This window comes from Miniopterus natalensis, chromosome 7 (genome assembly GCF_054644295.1).
Source record: "Miniopterus natalensis isolate mMinNat1 chromosome 7, mMinNat1.hap1, whole genome shotgun sequence".
NCBI classification, from domain to species: domain Eukaryota; kingdom Metazoa; phylum Chordata; class Mammalia; order Chiroptera; family Miniopteridae; genus Miniopterus; species Miniopterus natalensis.
The window spans coordinates 37,158,721-37,185,985 of NC_142087.1; the positions used below are offsets into that span (position 1 = coordinate 37,158,721).

The window sequence follows — 27,265 nt, forward strand, 5'->3', positions numbered from 1 at the left end:
CTTCGAGAACGTAAAGAAGGCCCCATTTTGGGGGAGGAGGAACAGAGGAGGGAGAAAAGCCTCGGAAGGCAGTAGTTTCAAAGATTACAAATGCAGCAACAGATGAAGTTGTCGGTGAGTGTGTTTTATGTGATCACAAATGAGTTCTTCTTAAAGGCCGTTCGGTTGGAATTTTAAAATCAAGGTTTGGAGTTTCTTGCTTGTGTTTTTATTGGTTCTAATTAGTTTAAGGAAGCGGAAAGCAGCTGTTTTAATGAATGCTGTGGACAGAATTTATACTCTTGAACTCCTTTATAACGACAAAAACAAAAATCCCAAGGCAGTACAAGGTGCAAACCACAGGACTATCGCCCTAAAATCTCATCACTCAAATCTTAGATTCTGTTTAGAAACTGTTTATTAGAATTTGATAACTAAGTATATGTCATCGTCCATGAAAAGACATGACTAGATCCACAGTGTAGGATCCCTTATGATCAAGCTCCTAGTGAATATTTTGTCCCCATATGTTAACATTTTTATTAGAAACTGTGGGTATCTAATACAATTTGGGGATGCCACAAAGTTAATTTTTTTAGGAAAAATATTTCTGTTCATGTCTTTTTTAAATTTAAATTTTAGTTATTGTTTGAAAAGTAATACATTCTCATGGCTCACAATTCAAAGGTACAAAGGGGAGAGTGAAAGTCCCCTTCCTATCTTTTCCCTCAGCCTCTGGTTTACCCTCCCTGGAAGTAGCCAGTGTTTTCATTTTCTTGTGAGTCTTTCCAGGTATTTTATTTGTATACAAGCAAATACGTACATAAATTTTTCTCTGTTTTAAACAAATTGTAGAATATTATCCATAGTTTTACATCTTGCTTTTTTCTGTTAATAATATATCTTAGAGATTATCCATTATTCTGCATAGCATTCCATTATATGAATGTACCAAAATTCAGCAGCTACCGCTGTTACACACTTAGGTCCAGTATTTTGCATTACAAATAATGCTGAATGGATGCCCCTGTACCACACACGAGTGATATCTGAAGGATAAACTCCTACACAAGAAATAGCTGGGCCGGTGCCCGTGTGCCAAGTGGAGCTCTCCCTTCTAAAGAGGTGCGAAAAACTGCATTCCCATAAATGACGTATGACTGGTTTCCCACAACCTCCTTGATATTAAGTATTATATGTTTGGGGTTTTTTTTTTAACACTGTTGTCAAAAATATTAATATAAACAGAGCCACTTTAAAATAGAGTTGGAGCTGCCATCCCAGAGGAACTACCTTGCATGTCTTTGGAATTTTAAAACTGGGCAAAACGCCCTGGCCTGTGTGGCTCAGTGGTTGGGACATCGGCCCCGTGCACTGAAGGGTGGAGGGTTCTATTCCAGTCAAGGGCAGGTACCTGGGTTGCAGGTTCAATCCCCGGCCCCCGTTGGGGTGCATGCGGGAGGCAACCAATCAATGTGTCTCTCTCACATCGATGTTTCTCTCTTCTTCTTTCTTTCCCTCCCTCCCTTCTACTCTCTCTGAAAAAATCAGCGGAAACAATATCCTCAGGTGAGAATGAGTAACAACAATAACAAAAACATTGGGCAAAAGAACCTTTGGACTGAGCCTGAAGCAACACTGTATTCCACACAACTGTTAGCAGAGATAACAAAAAAGCAGATAACTGAAAATTAAAAGCATTCTTTAGATCAGCATCACCTTATCTTACCTGCATCTATAGAAATGTCTTCCTTCTACTGTTGTAAGGTTTTCCTGTCATCAGTTTAATTGTTCCTCTTTCCTTTCTCATATATATCCCTTGCCTCCGCCTCCTAATTGGAACAGTTTGGTGTCTGCCTGAATCAGTGCTCCCCAAAGAGCTACTCCTGGGATCTCCAATAAACGCTTGTGGCCTTTCGTCTAATTTTAGGTTAACACTGTCAATTTCATTGATGAAAAGTCTTGAACATTGTCAATTTGATAGATGAAAAGGCTAATTCCATGTTTTTATTTCGTGTTCATATTCTAATTTGCATTTCTTAAATTTTGAGAGAGGCTGAGAATCTTTAATAGTAATTGGTATTTCCTGTTCTTTGAATAGTCCATTTACATACTTTCAACTTTTTTTAACATATCTTTATTGATTTCAGAGAGAGGAAGGGAGAGGGAGAGAGAGAAACATCAATGATGAGAGAGTCATTGATCGGCTGCCTCTTGCACGCCCCCTGCTGGGGATCGAGCCTGCAACCCGGGCATGTGCCCTGACCAGGAATCTAAACTCGATCTCCTAGATCCTAGGTTGACGCTCAACCATTGAACCACACCCGGCCGGGCTCAACTATTTTTACATCAGGCTGTTATTCTATTCTATATCTGACTTATCAAAAAAACCTTCCCATTTTATCGTATCTTTTCATTGTTTGTGACATCTTTTTTTAATTCCCCAATTCACATTTTGGCTTTATAGTAAAATGTATCAATCTATTCTTTACTGGCTTAAAAATTTTTTAATTATAATTAGAAAGGCCTTCCCTATACTAAGATTAAACATTAACTCTCTTTTTTGGGGGGGGGGGGAATTTTGTAGTTTAGATTTTTTACTTAAATCTTTGATTGATATGGAATTTCTTTTGGTATAAGATGTGAGGTATTAGTCTAGTTTTATTCTTTTTCAGATGGTTAACACTATGGATTGAGTGTGTTCTCCACAAAGTTCCTATGTTAGAGCCCTAATCCTCAATGTGATGATATTTGGAAATGGGGCCTTTGGGAGGTAATTGGGTTTATATGAGGTCATGAGAGTAGAGACCCCATGATGAGATAGATGCCCTTAGAAAAGAAAGATACAAAAAGAAGACCTCTGTGTGCACACACCAAGGAGAGAGTAAGTGAGCACGTAATCAGGCAGAGGGCCCTCGCCGAGAACCTGCCTTACTGACGTCCTGACCTCAGGCGTCCCAGCCTCCAGGACTGTGAGAAAATAAATGTTTGTTGTTTCTGCCATCCAGTCTGTGGTATTTGTTACAGCACCCCAAACTGACTACAGTTATCCAGGTGTTCCCACATTTAATAACAATTCCCCACTGGCGTGTACCACCTTTATCCAATATTTCACATTTTATGCATTTGGAACATTTTTTTGGACTTATTTGTACCATGTATGTTATGATGCCAGTACCACACTATTTTAATTACTGTATCATTTATGACGTGTTTTAATGTCCCTAACCTGATTTTAAATGTACTTTGTAAGAAATTTAGTATCAGTGCAAGCAGCAGAAATAGATTCTTAGGCAAGATAAAGCATTTAACTGGAAGGCTGTTGGGGGAGCTCTTGGAATCAAAGGTATTAAATTGGGAAGGGCAGCAAGTATGTCAACTCCAGAGAATTCCATTGGTAGAACTTCTCTCCAGTGTGGTGACTGGGTTTCTGGGTCACTATCTTTAACTTTCAAATTCTTGAGCTAGAGGTGGGCTGTCCTCACGTAGGACCACAGGATCAGTCAGCTGTGACTGGAATGCAGGGTAATTACAACACAGAAGAGGCCACCGAGCGGTCACAGAAGGAAGCTACCCTAGTTAATGTCTACTGCAAATTCGAAGTTTGACACTGTCCTTCTCTGAATCCTCAACCGTGCAAATAGATACACTTTTATACTGAAAAGTTAAGTGTCCAGACTTCTCCTTAAGGCAGTTCTCCCGATCAAAAGCAAAACAACTGATGTTGAAGCTAAAAGCCAGACTGGCACAGTTGTTTCTCCTGCCCCGGGGGGTGTTAGCTGATCTCAGTAACCAAGAGACTTGAACCTTAATGGGGCAAGAAAAAGACAAAGGATGAGGGATGGGCCCACACAAAGTAGGGATTATAGCTTAGAAGCCCACCCCCTTGCTGAGGAAGCTGGGCCTTTTCAAGAGTCCCTAAAAACTATGGACTGGAAAAAATTCTCCCTCTGACAATGAGAGAACAAAGGTGATGCAAAAGTCTCCTGAGAGTTCATGATCATGAGCAAACCTTATGCTGCTCTGGAGTTCAAATATCTACTACAGATGTATACTTAACTCTGGTAAACCAAGAAATTCACATCAAGCTTATCTGGGGTGGTTACACTTTGGAGCAGCTGCATATGCAAATAAAAATCTCCCTGGAAACTATATAGCCATAATCCAGGCTTCCTAGGAATGGCACAAAGCCCTGATCAGCACAAGCTTATATTCCAAAAGTGTAAAACATACACAAAACAGGCCCCCATGAGTGAACCAGGCGTAAAAGTTTAACCACTGAAATCAAACACATCAGAATGGTGCTCTGGCAAAAACCTTTAACTACAGAAAGACCTCAAAGTTGTGCCACTAGTTAGTCATCTCGAAATAACCCAAATTCTGAATGATGTTATTTTAAAACAGTCGTATGATCTTTGAACATGAAAAGATGCAAGATTCCATCAGGTTCAAAGTTCTTGAGATTTTCCTAAAGATATTTCCACACTTGAGGGTTTTATCGAAGGGTCCTTAGAAAAAGACAAAAACATATCTCAATAGCCAAAGATATGCAAAGTCCGATTTTGTTACTAACCTCGGTGGGATGTGCAGACTTCTTGGAAAAGCTGGGGAAAAGTAGGTAATGTGCATAATTTGGACCTCAAGGACCTGGGTTATGGGGCTCTTTGTTTCAGAACACTTTTTCCCCTAACGCTGAGGTTTCCTTTGTGGGTAAGAAATAATTCAGTGTACCGAGGGGCTTTTCTCTGCCCCATATATTTATTACCACCACCCCCACTCCCCACCCCAGGGCGGGGCAGAGGAGTAACTGACTGGCAAATTTGGGAAGAAAACTGGGCATGCCCTTCCTCTTGGAAGTCAGTTGTCCACAGGAACACGTTTCGCCCTACTCCTGCAGGAGCAGGCCCTCCTTTAGGCCACGTTCTTTGGGGGCATGTCTGGCTAAATCTTGGCTCCAGCCTTGTCCTCTAATCTGGCCTCTGTCCATTTTCAGTCGGTCATAAGAAATCACAGTTAACTGCCTTGCTTAAGAGGATCTAGAACAAAGACAGCTAAGCTGAGAGCTTGGTGAGTGAGTCAGTGAAAGAGGTTAAGGGGAGGGCGCGGAGGGAAAGTGTCCCAGGCTGATGTGACATTTACAGGAGGACTGACGCAGCCCAGTGGACTGCAGGTGGACTGTGAAATGAAGAGGCCTCAGGCAGGCCTGGCGGGATCAGCAGGACCGGATGGTGGGGCCCTGGGAAAGCTGCTGAGAAGTTGCAGAAGTATGATAGGACGTGCTGAGGCTCACTGGTCCATAAAACAGTCTGTGCCTGCCATTGTAGGGTGCTGGGGAACTGTGTCTAAGGCAGGGATCAGCAAGAGAACAAGGTCGCTAGCCTCATGCTAGTAGAGACGATACATAAGTCAACTGATAGCCCTGGGCGGTTTGTCTCAGTGGTTAGAGCGTCGGCGGTCCGGTCGCACTGCAGGGTCTCGGGTTAGATTCCCAGTCAAGGGCACGAGCACCTGGGTTGCAGGTTTGATCCCCAGCCCTGGTGGGGTCTCGTGCGGGAGGCAACCAATCGACGTGTCTCTCTCACATCGATGTTTCTCTCTGTCTCCCCCTCCCTCCCTCCTTCCCTTCCACTCTCTCTAAAAAGCAATGAACAAAATATCCTTGGGTGAGGATTTAAAAAATTAACTGATAAATACTTTCAGAGAGTTACCTGCTGTTAAAAAAATAAAACAGTAATAGGATTGGGGTGTTGAAGGAAAGGGCTGCCACTTTAGAAACGGTGGTGGAAATATTTGAGCTGAGATCTGAGTAAGAACAAGATGCCCAAATCTGCATAAAAAGCACACTTAGCAGAGCAATCAACTTACGCAAACCCGAAGGTGGAACGAACTTGGTGTGCGGCCGAGGGGCACAGCCAGGAGCAAGGGGACTGGAGAGAAGGGGTGTGAAGCACTGGGGCTGGGAATAGAGCTTCCATTCCACAAACCCAGGGGTGCAACATCTCACACCTTATTTTCTTTAAAGCAAGCCTGACTCTGAGCCCCATCCCACCCAACATCTGTCTTGAGAGAGGCTCTGGGCCACCTTTCTTGCTTGGGTCTCACATAATCCTAGAGGCAAGTTTGGGGAGCCCTGGACAATGAGTGCTGATCTGCCAATATTTGCAGTTTGAAACCTCTTAAAAAGGCAACTGTAGGCTCAGGAGCCAGGCCTCCTCTGAGCTGCTGGGCATGTCTCAGACGCGTAGCCTCTGCTAGGGCACGTTGAGGCTGGGGCAGTCCGCAGGGTCTGAGACCCTCGCTACATCCAATCTTCTCTCTCAGGGCCCCAAAGTCTCTTGCACTCTCCCTGCCCCAGCCAAACCCCTGAGCAGGTGAGACTTCTGGAAAACAAAAGGCAGGCTGTCGGTGTTGCTACTACTGCCTACTGGGTAACTCAACCCTCTGTGGCAAAGGAGCAAAGAGGCCTTGCTATTTGCTCAAAACTGAACCTAGGGTTGGGGCAGTAATTGCCTGCACCAGTGTTTTATTTACTTATTTTTAAATATATCTTTATTGATTTCCAAGAGAGGAAGAGAGAGGGAGATAGAAACAGTGAAGAGAAAGTTGTCACTGATCAGCTGCCTCCTGCACACCCCCTGCTGGGGATCGAGCCCACAACCCAGGCATGTGCCCTGACTGGGAATCGAACTGTGTGATCTCCTGGGTTCGACCGCTGAGCCACACCAGCCGGGCTGCACCCGTGTTTTAGAACAACTGCTCTGCTGCAGCATGGAGTACAGAGGTAAGGAGGGTTGGAAACAATTTTTTTCCCTAAAGATATTTCAGTGTTGACTGACTTCCGTGGCTACCTCCAATCAAGTGAGGGAATTTCTGTGCTGGCACTGGCGGGGGCTCAGCTCTTCTCTAGGCTCCACACTGAGTCACAGCACCACTGTGGGGGGATGGAAGTCTCTTTTCTCTGCTTCTGCACTGAGAATTCTCATCTCAAAAGACCTTAGGATTATTGCTGACTCCATCCTTCCAGCACAGACTTCAAAGTAAAAGAATGTGAAATGAATTTATTTTTTTATTGGTCAGGAAAAATCTAAAAGGTCTGAGTCATAACACCCACAGCTCAGGGCGTGCCTGCTGGTTTAGAAACTCAAAAAATGCTGGATGTGGAGCAGCTCGATTAGGCCAGAGGACCTGAGCTGGAGGCTGTCTGGTCCCTGCTGACTTTTCAAGCTTGGAGATACACCCTCTCAACTCCCCAGCTCGAGGCTGATCCTCTGCCTCTGGGATCCACATGACAAACTGCCATGGGACACCTTCAGTGAAAAAACAGCTTTCCTAATCAAATGTACTATCTTTCTTGAAACTAATTCTGCACTCTCAAATTCGTTAGATCTGTCATTCCCTTAAGTCACTCAGGCTGGCAATCTGTCTTCTTGAATTCTCCGCTCTCTAGACTCCCCATCCATTAGGCTGTCAAAATGTGGATTCTATGAAATAACCATAAGCATACAGCCTATAGCTCTCAATCCTAATACTATTATCCCGAGAGGATCACTGCAGGAGAGCTGGGACTTCTTTTCCTACCTTGATCTTTCTGTAACTCCTTCCAACCATCAGATAGTTCTTGTGAGGCTGGTTGGCGTCACAAGACCCTAGGAGCAAGGAGATCAGTTAATTATTTCATTTCAAAGGTTACCCCCATATCCGAATAAAGCATATTTTGAAAAAGCAGAGAGTAAACTGTTACAAATCCTTTGTTTCAACGGAATCTGTAGGGACATTTGGAGAGAAGGGGACATGCTTCGGTTGATACCTTAACCAATAACTTCACTAGACAGAAATGTCAAACTTATTTTGATGTCCTATGCTGAAGTTAACAAACAATTTGAGACACTCATTTCAATTTTTTATTAAAATACTTTATTTAATAGGGACAACCAAAGGAAAAAGCACATAATTTTATAAGTTGTAAATCATGTAAAATACAATAAACATAGGCTCATGGGAATGCAGACTAGATTTACAAACATTCAAAGAAACTTTTATAAAAACAAACTTTAAATATGTGGCTTATTTATATATTTACCTCATTTTTCAGAAGTTTCATTTCTCCATTTTAATGCTACTGTGATTTATAAATAATTGTTCAAATAGTCTAACATCTCATCAATTTTGTGTTCTGAAACCTTGGAAATCACATTTCTAAATGAAGGCCTCTCCTTTACAGCATTCTATGTAAACAAAGACTTACTCTGTTTGAATTACTATTTGATTTGGTGCCACTATAGTTTTAGTAATAATCAGATGTTACTGGGAAGAGGGGGCTGAAAAACCTGCTAGCAAGGACATGTTTTACTATAGGAAAAAGCCTTTTATATGTGGTTTTTATAATGCCTACTGATTTAAAATTTAGTGTTTTAAAATCTAGTTATAAAAAAGACAAGAACCCAATTTTTTATTAAAAAAATTTTTTTTTTTACTAGAGCTTCTGTAGAGAAGTGAATTGTGCTTAGAATGGTAATAGAAGGTCTAATTTTTACTGGGACTACTGGCTTCCCAAACGCTATACTTTTGATTTGAAAAAATATTGTTATTCAAAACCTGAAATGGAATCTTTCAGGTGAGCACTGTGTTTCAACACCTTTATAAACCAGAAAAATAAAGCATTACATTTAGAGATAATTTCTGTTGGGAGAAAGAGAGTAAGAAAAATCAGTTAAAACATAATATGGTTCAAGAAATTATCTTCCCAATGCAGGGGGCAGAAGATATATTACATTTTAAAATTTAATAATGAAGACCTAAAAATGATGATAAATGCAGTTTTAAAAAGTTTGTTGCTGTGTTTAAGGAAACATTAAGCATGTTGTCAATAAACACAGCAGAATTCATCTATTCATAGGTAAATATGAAATTACTTTGAAAAAACTGCAAAGTTGAAATGAACCAACCTGGCTACAGATTCCTTTAAAACTGTCTTAAGTTCAAAAAAACCTTCAGCTTGATTGGTATTAATGAAGAACCGGAGCTAAAATGTTTTCAAGGCACTTTTAAACAGAGGCATTCTGGGTAAAAGTAAGAAAAGGATATCCCAATTTTTTCCTATTAAAAAAACAGTATCCATAACCGAAATTGCAACTTTATAAAAAGCTAAAGTACCTTGAGTATTCATTAGAGTTATCTGAAAGAGCAGAAAAGGTATTAAGGCTTTAAACTTTATGATTGCTAATCATAATACTACATATGATCTTGTAACTAACTACTGTTCAGATAATGAATACAAATACAAAGAGCATTATCTATTTTTATGTACTAAAATATTTAGACATACAAAGAGGTATTCCTAAAAAGTTTTGTGTAATTCAAATGTGTCCTATTTGAGAAATTAGTAATTCTATAAAATTAAGAGTCTCTGTAACATAAACGTTTTAGATGCTTGAAGATTGCAATTTTATTACTATGAAGGGCACACAGTATCTAAGCTTATCTTTATTGAAACATTACACAAAAAGCTGACAAAATATTCTGTAGTGTATTTGAAGTGTTGTTTTTTTGATTTCATAATCTTAACCTCCTACCGTATGGTTATACTTGTTTAATAAGAACATTTGATCTAGATATAAACTTCAAAGATTACAAAGTAACAATTAATGTAAATAGTTTTGTTTCCCATTAGAATTGCCAGGATTTTCAACCAGTTCATACCCATAAATTCTGTTCTTTAGCCCCTCCTGTCACTCATCTGTGGCAGAAAGTGGCTGTGTGCGCTGAGGCTGAGTGGGCTCACTCTTCGCCTGAGCACAGTGCCACCTCTCAGCTTTGCCATTTCTGTACAAGGGACAAATTGTTTCCTTGCTGGAGTTTGATCTGAGTCGTTTCCCATTCCTAGTGCTCTTTTAAGCTGGTACCTTTAGTCAGAGAAATGCTTTAACTTGCTGCCTATTTATGCTAGCAGTATATTTAACGCAGTCTCAGGTGTGCCCTGAAATTCTTGATAAAGAATCTTCATTACTACCTACGTCAGCACTTTGGGCAGGGGTATGGAAGGGAAGGAGAAACTTTCCCTAAAGTATGTGTATTATAGGATGGATTCTACGTAAAAATTTTAAATTGTAAAATATAGTAAGCATTTACTTTCCAAAACCAACATAAAAAGACTTGAAATTAAGCTTTCTATGATGATTTTAATAACATCTCAGGGTAATACATTTAGATATCTACCCTATTTAGAAAACAGGTAAACACCACAAGGCACAGTGAAGGATGGCATACAACTATGAAAACTCAGTGTCCTAGGAGGAGTACATGAAGAAATCATAACTTATGCCTACATGCTCTAACACTTCCAAAACAAAAGGTTTTTGGAATGTAAGAACAAAATGATATCAGGCTTTATGTTAGAAACCTCAGATCTTTCAAGTATTCTCTGTGCAACTGCTTCTCATATGACCAAAGCTGTACATGTATTTAGAGGAAAGAGCTTATTGCTAGTGGACAATAAAAATATGCAGTTATCACAATTTAACACACTGCTGAATTTGACATACTTAAAAAGTATGTTGGTCCAAATTCTTTACATCTTCTTAACCTGCTGGCATTTGGATGCAACCAGCACGTCAGTGAGTAGCTTTTCGTACCTTTCTTTTTGACTGGGTTGCTTTGGTTTCCACTTCTTTGCCTCTTTAAAACATGCAGTTCATACATTTGACAGTTTTACTACCATAGTCAATACATTCTGGACCAATACACTCGCAGCAGGCGTTATGGAACCAGCGATATTTGGATGCCCCCATGGACTCACAGGATATTTTACACTGGTGTATGGACATGCAGTCATCAAAATAAACCACAGTACACATGTGTTCTGAAAAATAAAAAATTAAGATTTCACAGCAAGAAATGAGCAAAGCATAAAATGCTTTAGCATTTAGCTAGATATTACTAATAGTTATTTATCTTAGTTCTCTTATTGCTAGTCTGCACAGAATGACGACCAAGCACAGGAAAAAAATCTCTCACTTGTTAACTGCACGGAGAAGGAAGCCTGAGTCTCCCACTCCAGCTGAAGAACACGAAGTGCTTCCTGAGTCACTTGATCAGATTTCAGACTTTGATCTGAAAGTTAGATTCCTGGGAGTAACAACCTCTGCCATGTGTCAGAGCTGTGCTTTTTAAACTGGACATTGTTGATAAGATGTCCTAAGAGGAGAGAATTTTCTAGCTAAAAGAAGTTTGAAAAATACTGTTCTAAAATTATACAGAGAATTTACAATAAAATAAAACAAAGTAACTCCAATGATGATAAATGACTAGCAATGCTTGGCACAATTCAACATTAGCTATTAGAAAAAACTCTTATTATTAATAACAATTTCTAGTCCAGCTTTCCAAGCAAGCACTTCTGATTGTTTCAATTTTAAGTGCTCCTGGTGGTTAACCCTTTGACTACCTAGCCGGGTGGATAGGGCATCTGAAATAAACAAATAAAGGACAATAAAAACCACTAACAGAGAGCATATGACTAAAGAGCAGGCTATTTCACAGAGCCATTTATAGAACTGACAAATCACCAGGGGTCTGAGAGTAAGGGAAAGCTTAATGGAAAAAAATTGGACTTGCATTCGGAAAAATTAAAAGCAAAGCTACCATGTAACAAAACAAGAAAAGTCACAAGGAGATGAGTGTAGTGTGCACAGGGATGGAGCAGAAGCAAGTCTGTCTACAGCGGATGGTTGGCATCAGAAGACAGTAGAACCGCCACTGGGTATAGAAGGTGGGATCTGGTTAAAGAAGGAAATTGGGGAGACCAGCACAGCACTACACCAGGAAGACTACAGGGGTTAACAGTGCGCAGGACGGGAAGCATTTATACCTCCAAGTGATTGGTACCTGCCAAACTCACTTCATTATTTATTCAATTAGTATTTTTGAACATCTACTAGGGAATAGCCATTAGGGCCTTAAAGAGTAATCAGAGAATTCAGGGAACTATGTAGAAAATGTTAGACCTATAAGTTAACAGACAACAAATCAAACTGTAAATGTGGGAGGAGTAGGAAGTAGCTAACTCTACCTGGGGGGAGGGGCACCTAGGGACGGTCTCAAGGAGGAGACACTGTAGCCGTCTTGAAGGAGAGCAGGTGTTTCCAGGAATTAGCTTCCTGATTATTATTTTGTGAATTAAATAATCTTTGAGAAAGTTTTATGAATTATTATGTAATATCTATTATGTTGATTACATTATAATCATGAGGAAAATGGTAGCAAGACACATTCCATTCATTCATATTTTCCAAGATTCAGAATTTGTCTTATAAAGTACTTTAACTTAAAAGGAAATAAGAATTCTTATTTTGAGTATGATTAATAACAGCTGTTTTGCTTTTACTACTGATGGCCAAAGTTCATAATATTTTAGATAGGCAGGATTGAAACACCAAAAAGCCAAGTAAAAATAGAGCACAAATTACACTGTTTATGCATGATTCATCTCATATTTTAAGAAATAACTGCAATTTTCAGAATTGCCTTATTCTTCCACAGTAAAACTGTGTAGAGCATTTTACTTGAAAGTATCAGAGACTTTAAAAGTTACATGCCTTTTACATTCCAAAATGAAGGTGCGGCCTATCCTTACTAACAAATGTTCTTTAATGTTTCTCAAAGTTGTTGTTCATGTCATTCTCTCATTTAGTTTCCCTCTGACCAATAGTTCTCATCTCCAGGGAACTGATGTGGTTAGTTTATACCTGGACATTAGATGTCTATAATACCAACTTGCTTATAAGGAAATTTAACTGATAACCTGGCATCAGGTTATCAGTTATAACTTTGTGGTACCAAAGTTATCATAAAAACCCGATTTCCAAGGATAGTGTGAATGTTCCCTGATGATGAGCAATGCTGTATTAGGTAAGCAGCACTGTTGCTATCTCATGAAAAAAAACCCACAACAACTAAGATCTAACACAGATATCAAAATTAGGACCATATACCTACCTTCCAACACAGCCTCCGTCATCGAGAGAATGAAGGAGTTGTAACAATATGCTCGCCGTGCCTCCTTATCTACTCAGGGATTTGGGGTTATTAAAATCCAGAATTTACTTAAGACTAAACTCAAAACCAAAAGGATGCTCTAAAAAGATAATCTTAATATACATCTCGCAGACCACACAGAAAGTGAGGGGGCAGGACAGAAAAAGTCAACTGTAGGCAATTACCTTTGTCACTGGAATAAGGTGCGTGAACATTATTGCTGGGAACAGACACATTTTGGTGGTGTGGCTGGTTTACAGTCTCTAAAAATGAAACCAGATTCTCATGATGTGAAAGTTCTTCTGCAACAGGGAAGGAAACGATGTTCCAGTTCAGCTGAGTGTCTCCTTCTGTGAGCGCCCGGAAGAGAGAAGGGATTGGCTCATGAAGCTCCTCCACTGTGCTCTTTGAAGTTGGAGGTGTGTCACTATAATTTCGAGGATTACACATACCTGGGGTTGGAGAGGCAAAGAGAATAAGTTTATTCTTCTCACTAATTGTAATGTCATTTTTTTGTTTTTTGCTGAGCGCGCCCTGGAGCAATGACACACCAGTAGCGTCAAGCACACGGAGTGTTCATATCTTGTTTTCTAAGAACCTATCCTACACTAAGAGGAACTAGATAGAAGTCCTTGGAGAAAAGACTGATTCTATGGGTGGATCTGGGAAAGCACAAAATGACCCTATTTGTGCCAAAAAGTAAAGAATGATGGGACATGTCGAAAAACACAGGAGGCAACTGGAAGGGGCTTCCCCACTGGCTAAATCGATAATTTAACACTAAAGTAATGGTAGAAATGGATTACCACTTTGTGAATACAATAGAAATTGATGAGTCCTTATATTATAAATTAGTGAATGAGTACATGGGAGAGAATAGAAAGCTCTTCCTTTTACTAGAGTGCCAACTGGTAAATGTAGAAGGAATGAAGGAAATAGAAAATCACCATTTGGAAACCATCACAGAGGTGTGCGATTCAGATAGAAGTTGTCAATGGATGTTAAGGCTAGTGGGTGGAGGTTTGATGAGGAACATATTGATGAACTATTGGAAAACTCTCTACACAATACTAATTAATTACAATGGGGTTAACTAATCTGGCAGATACCAGTGTTACCAGGAGATCAAGGTTAACATCGCCAGTTATGGGAAAGTTTGATGTTGTATGTCCAATGATGTACTGCATAGCTTCATTTCAGCAATGTTGTTGCCAAGAATGTGTAACTTAAGTATGATCATCAGTCAACATTAGGTGGATCAAAGTTGAGGGTCATCCTACATAAGGTAAGATCTGTAGTCATTAAACCTTCAAGGGAGAGACTAAGAGACTGTTTCAGATTGAAAGAGATAAATCAACAAAATGGATACTGTTCAAACAGTTGGCAAAATATAAATGGGGTTTGTGGACTGGGTGGCAGTGTCATTGGCTTTCTGATTTGGAGGGTTGTATGCTAGTTATGTAGGTGATGTCCTTGTTGTTGGAAAAGCCACACTGGAGTATTTAGTAGTGGTGGGACATCATCTGTAAAGCCTGCTTTCTAAACATTCAAAAGAGATAAATGATCATGGGGGTATGCCCATATACGTTTGAGTGTGAGTGTGTATGTATGTGTACGTGTATTTAGGGAAAGGGAGAGAGCCATGGGTACTAAGTAAAGGAGCAAATTCATTAATGTTAATAACTAGGGTATCAGAGTGAGAGGATAAGAAAGTCTTTTTACCCTTCCAGAAAATTTTCTCTACATTTGAAATTATTTCAAAATGAATTCTTTTAAAAAATATTTTAAAAAGAGAAAATGGCAGAAAAGAATTGAGATAGTGACCATAGAAAACGTTTTCAAGGAGTCTTGCTATAAAAAGGAGAGCTGAGAAAATGTTTAATCAGCCCCAGCTTTAGAACTGTCCCAGCTGACACTATGTGGAGTAGAAAAGAGCTACCCCAAAGAACCATGCCCAAAATGCAGGTTTGTGAGCTAATTAAATGATTATTATTGTTTTGTTTTGGGGTAGATTGTTTATAGTAGTAATAACGACTGAACAGAGTCCTCTGCAATTCCTTTTGTGAACATTATACTTTTTTAAAAAAGTTTTTTTATTGATTTTTGTTTGTTTTTGTTAATCCTTACTTGAGGATATTTTTTCCATTGCCTTTCAGAGAGAAAGTGTGAAAGGAAGGGAGGGAGAGGGAGAGAGAAACACTGATGAGAGACACATTGACTGGTTGCCTCAGGCATGCACCCCACTGGGGCAGGGAGAACCTGCAACCCAGGTACATGCCCTTGATGGGGAATCAAACCCGCAAGCCTCTGATCTGTGGGCCGAAAGTCCAAACACTGAGCCAAACTGGCCAGGGCTTTTACTGATTTTTAGAGAGAGAAGAAGGGAGGCAAAGAGAAACATGGAAGTGAGAGCAAAATGTCTACTGGCTGCCTCCTGCACGCCCTCTACCAGGAATCGAGCCCCAAATCGGGGCATGTGCCCTGACCGGGAATGGAACTGGGAACTGAAGGCCAACCAACTGAAACACACAGGCCAGGCAACATTATACTTTTTTGTTTTGTTTTCTGTTAATTCTCATCTGAGGATATTTTTTCCATTGATTTTTAGAGAAAGTGGAAGGGAGGGTGGGAGGGGAGAGAAAGAGAGAAAGGGAAAGAGAGAGGAACATTGATGTGAGAGAGACACATTGATTGGCTGCCTTCCACAGAAGAATAATGACAGCAACTGATTAAAACACTAAATATATTTTTAAAAAGTCATGAGTTTACAAGGATACTTCAAAAAGAAAACACACACACGCACACACACACACCTCCCAAAAAGCAAAGCAAAGCTGTATTAAACCCTACTAGAATTTGCTAGGGCATGAAGTATACTCTGAAAATGGGTAAAGAGAAAGAAGCAAGTGTGTAACATTTTGTTTATCCTGTATGTCAGGGTAACCAAAGGGCTCTAGTCAATGTGGGAAAGTTCTTCTATAAAGAATAATTACAGCTAATACATACAGAAGGAATCATAACAGATCATTATTTAAACTGAAAGTGGCAATGATCATCAATGAAGGGTAAAGCCACCAGGTAAAAGATAGGTGAGGAGTTTACCACCAAGGGATCAGACTTCCACTATCTGAACCCACTGGTCAATCTCAGCATCACTAAAAGCAGGGCAACTAGGTATTAATGTGTACACTGCACTGCTGTACCCCACCTCCCCAACACTGAACCTGAATCTAATCAACTTTCAGCTCTAACTTCCAGTCAATAGGAAATAGAGTAACAAGTTAAATAACCACAGAAAGTAATCAGCTAAATACAGAATGTGATATATTTTCCATCATAACTTACTAGTTTCTTCAACAAGTCAACAGGATTTTAAAAGATGGTGAGGGGAGGAGGAACTATTTTAGAATAAAAGAAACTTAAGAAACCTAATAACCAAATTCTGTAAACAGAACTTTGTGGGATCTTAACGTGACTAAAATATCTATAAATAACCTTTAGTCAATTAGGGGAATCTGAACATGGACTGGGTATTAAATACTAAGGAAGTGTTATAATTATTTTAGGTGTGGGAATAACATTGTATTATCTAAGAAAATGTACTCTCTTTTTTTTTTGAGATACATAACTTAGGGACTTTGAAGGTGAAATTATTTGTTTTGTTAATTCCAACAAAAAAAGGGGGGAAGAGGACAGACAGAAGGACGGACTGATGAGTGGGTGGAACAAGTAAGGCCACTGAAGAGAGGGTGGGTACAAAGAAATTCACTGAACTCTCTATTTTGTGTATGATTGGGAAAGTAAAAATAAAACAAATAAAAACAAAACAACAAACTGTGGGTAGAGATCTAGGTTCCAGAAACCATAGGATCTGAGGAATACACTGAACGGCAGGGATGAGCTCCAGTCGTCACTCTCACCTTAAGAGGAGCTAATTCTCTTGTGCAAGGCAGCTGGAGGAGAGAGCTCGCTAGACAAAGTAGGAGCCAGAAGCCACAGAATGAGACAGGAAGGGAAGGCTGTACTCTAACTCGGGCCTCTCAGAGGTCTGTGCACCACCCATGAAAAGTATGAGGAGCATTTCAGCTCAGAAGGGAGGAGTGGCCCCAGGTTTGCAAAGGACATCAAAGACGCCTGATGTGGAAGACAGCTGCCTACACAGAAAAGAGTACTGCTGAACAACAGGAACTGAAATCTCTACACTTCAGCCTAGAAAATAGAAAGACTAACTGAATTTAAAATGAAAATTAAGTTAAATTATAAACTTAGTTGAAATTTAAAACTGGTATTAAATCCTTAAAAGTAAATAATTTTTTAATGGTAAGTAGCCCAGAAAAACACAAGTTGCTTCTACAATTACAGAACTATGGGCATGTATAATTACTCTTACTCAGTAGGAGAATTACAGACCTTTCCTAGGAGGAGACGTTGAATGGCACTGCTACCATGGTGTGATGGTTAAAACACACACACATACACATTATTTTAGGCAACGCTGAAACTGCATTTGTCTGCTTGGCACTCATGTTTAAATTAAACACTTGTATATGCATATTAGGGGTTAATGTGCTTATTTTCCTTTTTACTTTCATCGTACATATTAAATTAACTTACATTTAATGATGCAAAATAATTCAAAGCTGCTTTTAGTTGACCTGACATAATAAAAAGAATTATAACTGTCAAATGCATAGAATAAACTGTTCATCTTGGAAGAATAATGCATTAATAATTCATTTCTTTGACAGTCATAAAACCTTCTATGTGCTGGAGTACTTTTATGTGCTAGACACTATACCAGCTGTTAGAAATACCAAGATGGACCTAAGACAACAGAGGAAAAGACACGTCTGTCCCTGTGCTCTCAGAATTCACTACAAAACAATGAAGAAAAACAAACTGAAACACCAGCCCCGCCTTGGAAGAACCTAAGAGCGGAATGTCACTGACTCAGCAGTCTCCCTGCCAGGCAGATGTAACCCCAGAATTCTGGGGAGACTCAGGCGTTGGAGACACCAGGTATCCCTACAGAGGCGAGCTTCTTTCGAGGACAGTTATGCCTCCACACCCCTCCCTCATTCCTCCCACAACTGTAGGCAGTAAGAGGGCCGTCCTTGAGGCCCTGGGCTAGAAACGGCAGGAACTGCAGAGTGGAGACAAGATGAAACGGGGAGTAAACGACTGCGCTTGCGGCCTCTCCGGATCCCAGGGCTGGGCCAGCCAAGGTGCCCAGCCCCAGCAGGGCAAGACATTCAAAAATCCTTCTCTGAAAAAGCTGCACAACCCAAAGGGAAAGATCATAGACAGTGAGCTGGAGAGGGATCCTCACTGAACATGCCAGCTCCTCCTCCAGCCATCCGAGAACGAGGCAAACTAGATTCCATGCCGTCCACCAGCCTGGGCTTCCAGACCGCATTAAAGTGACTAAATTTTATATATGGATAGATGGCCCAGGATCACCAGACATTTAAGGAAAGAGAAACAGGGCAAAGAGTAGAAGGGAAAACTTTAACAACCAAAGTCTGTAATCATTAGTCCCAGAAAGATAAGAAAAATATCTGTAACACAAGAACGTATGTTCTCCCAAAGGGACCATCACAGAAGGGTTCTTGGAAACTAAAAATGAAAACCAGAAGTTTAAACATTAATACAAAGCCTGGCAGATAAGGAATCTCTCGGTACTTATACTCCAATACAAAAAGACAGATAATAGGATTATTCATTTAATAAATCAGTGTTTATACTATTATCCATCAAACTAGTATGTAATACTAATTTACTCAATGGATGTTAAAGTAATTACTGATTTAACTAGTAGTGATAAAACTATTGGAAAGAGATAAGAGAGCAAAATCATTATCTACCATAATAAGAAGTCAACAAAAAGTTTCTAATATCAAAGAATCACAAGAATAACATAGGATATTGTTTAGAATTATGGAAGTAATACAATACCAAAAAGATAAAAGTGGCTGTCTCTGGCACAGGATCAAAGGACCGGGAAGCCAAAGTATGACTCAGGACTGCTTTAGCACTATCGCATATATTTAAAGTATGTGCGTCTACCCCACTTTGATAAAAATAGAGGTTAATTTTAAAACATCAGTATGACACCATCCCTGTTCTTTAAAAGTTTATGCTCTATTAGAAGAGACATGCACAATGACAATTATAGTTGCAAGAACTACATGATGTAATAGAAGAAACCTGAATAGCACAGGGGATCCTATCTCTGTCAAGTGAGGAAGGTTTTTGAGACTCGGAGACACTTGAATTTCAGTTTTAAGGATGGGAAAGAATTAAGTGGTCGGAGAGAGGATGGTGAGTATTTCTCTAGCAAGTCTATTTTAAGTTTTCCTTCTAAAACACAAATGGTAGCATTCTATAAACATACTTTTGCAGCTTGCTATTTTTTTATTTCATACACTGTGGAGACTGTTCCTCAGAAGGCTGTTAAAAATAGCTTTTAGCTTCTGAGGATCTTTCAGTGAAGTCTTTTATAAAGGAAGATAATCTATTTCTTAACATGCTAAGTATCTAGTCTTTATTTACAACTATACGACATGCTCCTTATAAAAAATTCAACAGTATAAAAAAATTAAAAATAAAAAGTATCTCCCGTTTTTCCTCCACTCCTAGTTTCCAAAAATAAGTACTTTTAATTTCCTCCTAGACTATTTTCTATAAAAATACACATAAACAGGGTGGGGCAACGTAGGTTTACAATTGTTTGTATGGAAAATAATACAATAATTAATTAATAAAATACAAGAATAAATTCCGCATTTTGTATACTCACAACTGTAAACCCCACCCTATCTGTAACACCATCTAATACAAGTAAATGTAATATAAAATAATGTTCTATATATCTATTAAGTCTTTTTAAAAAAATATGCTTTTATTGACTTTAGAGAGAGGGAGAGGTAGAGAAAGAAACATCAATGTGATGGAGAAACACTGATCAGCTGCCTCCTGCAAGCCCCTCACTGGGAATCCAGCCCACAACCTGGGCATGTGTCCTGACCAGAAGTCAAACCCGAGACCTTTGGTGCATGGGACAATGTTTGACCAACTGAGCCACACCGACCAGGGCTAACTATTATATCTTATTCACACCCTAGTTTATAAACATAAAATACATTTATATTCTTTAAAGTCTCTTATAGTCAAGGACTCTGTGATAAGAAATATTAAGAAACTTTATTGCACGTCAACTTACCAACACAATCACAGCACTCATCCCAAAGGGTCCCAAGACACAGCATACACTCCTTGCAGCAGGAACAATTTCCTTCTCCAGGTCGGCACTGGCAGAGCTCCTAGAAATAAGATGTTCAAACTTAAAATTCCAAATAACTATATTTAAAATTGTTAATTTTTTGTAGTAAAAAACACAATATTTGCATTTATAGTAATTTATTCTTCATATAATTTTTTATTAAAGACCATTAACTGTTCTATGAACATAAATACCTACAATGTCAAGTAGATTTGTATTTTCTTTTGGACACATTCAGTGAACAGGTTTTGTATGCTTCTACCTTATTTTGAAACATTTTATGAAATAAAATGGGTTACCTTAGAACCCATAACTTTATACCCATCACACCACCTCGAAAAATAATTCAATACAAGCACAAAACCTGCTTTCAGCTATTAGATTCATTGTTCAAATTAATCTAAATGAATAACCAACTTGTAGTGGAAGCTGTGGTTTCTCAAAATATAGAGTACAAACAAAAGAATGTTATAAAACTGCTATTTTTATTTATCTACAACATATTAAAACAGTATCAGTGGTGTGAAAGACTACTTACAAAGAAGGCAGCAATTATTTCCCCTCCCTACTGGCAATGTAACTTTGCAGCTCCTCTGATCAAGAGACACAGTCTATTTCCAGACCCCTTGGATATAGGGTGACCTTGAGACTTGTTTTGAATTTGATGGAAGTGACCTCCTTATCTGTTCTAAGTCTAGGTCTCAAGAATATTGAGTGCTTCCACTTTCTCCTAGAACTTTGCCCAGCTACCACATGTCACCTGGGAGAAGGCCAGGTTGGCAAGTCAGTCAAACTGAAGTCATCCTAGCTCATCCAGCCTCCAACCAACCAGTAGTTGACACAGACACAAGTATGAGCCCAGAAAAACCACTCAGCTGATACAGGTCCAAACTGCCAACCCACAGAAATAAGACCTAAATGATTATTGTTTTTGTTTTATTTTAAAACATATATTTTTAAATTTATTTTTTAATGTTGACAGTATTACAGCTTTCCCCCATTTACCCTCCCACCCAGCCCCACCTCACCTCAGGCCTTTATCACGCTATTGTCTGTGTCCATTGGCTATACATATATGCATATAAATTCTTTGGTTAATATCTTCCGACCCCCCACCTCTCTTCCCTCTGAGATCTGTCAGTCGGTTCCACACATCTATGTCTCTGGACCTATTTTGTTTGTCAGTTTATTTTGTTCATTAGATTCCACATATAAGTGAGATCATGTGATAGCTGTCTTTCTTGGACTGGTATATTTCACTTAGCATAATAATCTCTAGGTCCCTCCATGCTGTGGCAAACGGTAGGAGATCCTTCTTTTTCACGCTGCATAGTATTACACGGTGTAAACGTGCCACAGGTTTTTATCCACTCAGCTACTGATGGGCACTTGGGCTGTTTTCAGATCTTAGCTATTGTAAATTGCGCTGCTATGAACACAGGGGTGCATAAGTTCTTTGTGATTGGTGTTTTGGGATTCTTAGGATATATTCCCAGAAGTGGGACCACTGGACCAAACTGCAGCTCCATTTTTAATTTTCTGGGGAAACACTATACTGTTTTCCACAGTGGCTGCACCAGTCTGCATTCCCACCAGCAGTGTACTAGGGTTCCCCTTTCTCCACACCCTCACCAGCACTTGTTTACTGATTTACTGATGGTAACCATTCTGACAGGTGTGAGGTGATACCTCATCATACATAATTTTAATTTGCATCTCTCTGATGATTAGTGATGTTGAGCATTTTTTCATGTCTCTTGGCCATCAGTATGTCTTCTTTGGAGAAGTGTCTATTCAGGTCCTTTGCCCATTTTTTAATTGGATTGTTTGTCTTCCTTTTTTGAGTTCTATGAGTTCTTTATATATTTTGGAAATTACCCCCTTATCAGATGTATCATTGGTGAATATGTTCTCCCATACCCTGGGTTCCCTTTCATTTTGTTGATGGTTGCTTTTGCTGTGCAGAAGCTTTTGTTTGATGCAGTCCCATTTGTTTATTTTTTCCTTTGTTTCCTTTCCCCTAGGAGATGTATTGGCAAAAATTCTGCTACCTGACATGTCTGTGATTTTACTGCCTATGTTTTCTTCTAGGATTTTTATGTTTTTGCGATTTAAATCTTTTATTCGTTTTGAGTTTATTTTTGTGTATGGTGTAAGTTGGTGGTCTAGTCTCAGTTTTTTGAATGTACCTGTCCAATTTTCTCAACACCATTTATTGAAAAGACTGTCTTTACTCCATTATATACTACTGCCTCCTTTGTCAAACTGGGATTTATTCCAGGGATGCAAGGCTGGCACAATATTTGCAGATCAATAAGTGTGATACATGAACAAAACGAAGGATAAAAATCATATGATCATATCAATAGACGCAGAAAAAGCATGATGAAATCCAGCACCCATTTATCATAAAAACTCTCAGCAAAGTGGGAACAGAGGGATCATACCTCAACATAATAAAGGCCATATATGAGGAAACCACAGGCAACATCATACTCAATGGGCAAAAACTAAAAGCATTTCCCTTACGATCAGGAACAAGACAGGGGTGTCCACTTTCACCACTCTTATTCAACATAGTACTGAAGTCCTTGCCACAGCCATCAGACAAGAAGAAGAAATAAAAGGCATACAAATTGGAAAGAAGGAAGTAAAACTATCATTGAGATGACATGATATTGTCCATAGAAAACCTGAAAGACTCCACCAAAAAACTACTAGATTTAATAAATGAATTTGGCAAAGAAGCAGTATACAAAATGAACATCTGGAAATCGATGGCATTTTTATACACCAATAATGAACTCTCAGAAAGAGAACTACAAAAAAAAAATAAAAAAATCTCCATTTACCACTGCAACAAAAATAATAAGATACCTAGGAATAAACTTAACTGAGGAGGCAAAAGACCTGTACTTGGAAAACTATAGGACATTAAAAAAAGAAACAGAGGAAGATACAAATAAGTGGAAGCATATACCATGTTCATGGGCTGGAAGAATGAACATCATTAAAATGTCCACACTACCCAAAGCAATCGACAGATTCAACGCAATCCCTATTAAAATACTATAGACATATTTTATAGATCTAGAAAAAATATTCTGAAAATTTATATGGAACCAAAAAAGACCCTGAATAGCCACAGCAACCTTGAGAAAGAACAAAACTGGAGGGATCCCAATACCGGATATGAAACTATACTACAAAGCCATTGTAATCAAGACAGCCTGGTATGCCACAAGAACAGGCATATAGGTCAACGGTACCAAATAGAGAGCCCAGAAATGGTTATTGTCTTAAGCCACTAAACTCTGAGGTGCTTTTTTAATCCATGAAAGCTAATTAATACAGCTTGCTTCGTAACTGAAGATTCAAGGTAATTCCTTTAACCCTTAACACCAGACAGCCACTCCTAAACAAACCCAACTTAAAGGGAAACTCTGTAGCCACCATCGCCTTCTTGGCTTTCCCTGGGTTATGAGAATTTAAACATAGCACATAATATTTATCACTATTAAATTTATCTTATTACATCTCTATACTACTGGAGTCACTTCAGCATTCTAATGAGACATATTTTTATCACTGACAGTTAATCACACTGATAATACACTGATATGTAATTCTGAATTTTTTCTTCTCCAAAAGTCCCCTAGCTACTACACAGCACTTTCAAGAATCAACACTTGTGCTATTCTCTACTTAAATTAGTTTGATGTCAATGTATATCTGAGACATAAGAAGTGCAAATTATACTATTTTAGTACTGCAGAATTCTATAGAGTTGGGCTGTTTTTCGTGTAGGCAAGCTGTAGGTAAAACTTTGCTAGGCCTGTCAGAAAGAAACTAAATGGGCAGAGACTTCGTGAGAAGTACAGATGCTTCATCATAAAACTGGTGATGCTTGATGCAGGAAAGCTCAAATTTACTTGGAAATCTAGAAAAACACAGTCGCCAAAGGTAATCTTTGTGACTCGTTTCTCCATGCAAACCTGTCTGTCTTGTCTTTGGAGTGAGACATCATTTTCTGAGTTACACTTTTTTTTAAAAACACCATCAGAATTAAGGATATTGATACTTTTTCGTTTTTAGTTTTATAAAGGATGCCACTTAGTCACAAGAAATAAAGCTTCTTTTAAATTTTAATTTACATTTTACATAGAAAATATCCCTTTACTATCTTAGTTGCTTGCATTTACATTATCTATTTAGCTCAGGAGAAACGAATTAGAAAAGTATCAAATTTATTCAAAGAATACGTCTCTCCTTTTTCCTATCACAGTTTCCAAGTGGTAGTCTGTTAAATGAATTAATGTATGCTATGCTAAATAATTTTTAAGTAAATGTCAACTTAACGGTTTCCATTACAGAAACTGAGTTTGTAAAGCCTTCATTGTACCTTTTATTGTCAGGTATCTGTGAGGTGTTTTAAATTGGAATGAAAGGGTGAGTGATATTCTAAGATTGCTGCTAACTAATGGAAAGTTAAAACTATGACTATTTAAAAGTTGCTTGAGCCCTGGCTGGTATGGCTCAGTTGGTTCGGCATAGTCCCATGCACCAAAAGGTTGCTGTTTTGATTCTCGGTCAGGATATATGCCTGGATTGCGGGTTCAATCCCTGGTAGGGGGCATGCAGGAGGCAGCCAATTGATGTTTCACTATCATATGGATGGTTTTCTCTCTCCCTCTCCTTTTCTCTCTCTCTAAAAATCAATTAAAAATAAATAAAAGTTACTTGAACTTGCCTGGATTATCCCGCCCTCAAGATTCAATCTATTTCACACCCTCTTAATAGATGCCTATACTTTTACATGTCAGTGTGATAGAATAATGTACAATAGTGATATACTTAATGATTATAATTTACTGGTAGAATACAAAGTGAGAGGCTATAGAAAGCTTAGACATGGGGGAAATGACTTAAATATAAACTTTATTACTATACTATTAAAATGACTGCTAAAACGAGTTGAATCCAAGTAACAATATGCTAACTAGTATTTTTCTTTCTTTCATCTTACTACAGAAAAGACTAAAAAGTCCTTGTTTTAAGAAACCAAATTTAATCACATAAATTAAGAAATTTTACAGAGTAAATAAGCCTCAGAATATATGAAAAACATCTCTATTCTTTGTAACTAGTGTGGCATTCTTCTTAGGAGATTGGGAGATAAGGAAAATGAGATCCTTACATCAACCTCTTGGTCAGCATGTGCTTTTTCGTTTTCAAGCATACATCTGACTTCTCACTTTTCAGGAGAAAATCCCAGGCAAATTTAATATAGGACACTGAAGATCTCAAAAACCCAATTGTAAATTAAAAGAGCAAAAGTATATGGTAATCATTTGCTTTATGACTATTGTTAAGAAAAAAATGGAAACAATTAATTTCCATGTGTAAATAATTATGAATAACAGCCATGTGTAGCTCATCAAGCAATTCATCTTTCCCATTCAATTTACATGTCTTTTAAAATCACACTATTGAATAACATTTGGTCATTAACATATTTGGAAATGTATACTTTAATTTTTTGACAGCAAGCAAACTCTGGTTAGGATGAATATTTTTAAATATAAAACACATTTTCTAAAGTGCTTTGAACCTAAGTATTGGAAATACAAAAGAAAACAATTCAAAATGTAACTCTGTGATGAATCAAGGATCACAGGAAAAATTACTCCATTTAAAAATGTTAGGCAGGATCTTTTCTTCAGGACACTTAAAAAGAAATCTTTACCACTAGTAAAGTTACGCTGTTCTAGTTACGAGGATATAAATGAATATTCTGTAACCAGAAAGAGGCTAGAGTCAAGATAAAAGTAATGCCTTAAAAATTTTAGATATTTATTTGAGTTATCAAAGACTTTGAAAAACATTTACTGGAGTACAAGGAAAAAACACCCAAATTCCTCCTACTTTGGTAAATTCCTATGCATTTCTAAGAAAATGATTACATACTGTCCTGCTCTAAAAAAAATAAACAAATAAGCAATTCCCTATTGTAAAAATCTGTCAACATACTTTAACAGCTGCATAATAGAACATTCTATGTACCAAAACTCAGAGACGGGCCGGCCTTCAGTTCCTGACCCTCACACCTCTTTCTTTACCACTACCTCCAAAAACTTCATTATCTCCCATTCTACCCTTATTTCAAAGTCTCCACTTATTAAATAAAAAGTACAGTTGAGCTGAGATGTAGACTTTCCTGTTTGGAAAATCTGACTATTTATACATTTTACTAACCTTCCTAGAACTAAATTTGAGTACTGCTCCGCTGAATGGAACATGTGATCACACCCAAACTCGAAGTTCACAGCAGTCCAGAAAGACTGATTCAATGCTTCCAAGTATTTACTGCTGCCCCTCCCCACAGTTCCTAGAGGGGTTTATTTTATCACTAACAGGCACCATGTTAAATGTTTCATATGCATTATTTTGAATCTCATAGAGCCCTAATAATATAGTTATTATTTCATTCTTCAAGTAAAGTTTTGAAATCTGTATTTCATTCAATTAGTAAGTGGCTGAGGTTTGACCCAAGTTTTGGTTTGATATGCCTGCTTTTTAAACACTGGAATGAGAAATATGAAAGTTATTTCTTATTAATTTAGCATTTCAATAATTATAGTTATTACTCTTTCTTAGAGAGAATGAGCCCACAATTAAATTTAGATAATCCTTTAGGATGTTTAATTAAAGATATTATATAATTCACTTTCAGTACCTGAATATAATCAGAACTGCTATTGCCCAAGTTTAGTCATTGTTTGTAAAGGTAAAATAAGTATCACTGGCCAAGAGTTGCAAAACCAGTGAGTTGGAATTTAATAGTTAATTCTTTTGTTGCTTCAGTGAGTTAAAGACCATATATCATCTGCTTTCCTAGTCTGCAAGTCTCAGAAAAAGTGTGGGTGTTGCTTATGGTACCAATGGAAAGGCTGAAGAGCAGTGGGTTACTGA

The 27,265-nt window shown here is 38.3% G+C and overlaps 1 protein-coding gene across 3 annotated transcripts in view; it reads right to left on the bottom strand.

The window, feature by feature from the left end:
• Window positions 1-7,870: 7,870 nt before the first annotated feature.
• Window positions 7,871-27,265, bottom strand: part of TWSG1 (twisted gastrulation BMP signaling modulator 1) — a 32,277-nt gene continuing 12,882 nt past the window's right edge. For all 3 annotated transcript variants that reach the window (XM_087818943.1, XM_087818944.1, XM_016208918.2), the window contains 3 exons: window positions 20,234-20,333; window positions 13,197-13,463; window positions 7,871-10,837 (listed from right to left, as the gene is read on the bottom strand). In XM_087818943.1, the coding sequence (XP_087675069.1) occupies window positions 10,656-10,837; window positions 13,197-13,463; window positions 20,234-20,333 (549 nt within the window). In that variant the 3' untranslated portion in view covers window positions 7,871-10,655. The remainder of the gene's footprint in view (window positions 10,838-13,196; window positions 13,464-20,233; window positions 20,334-27,265) is intronic.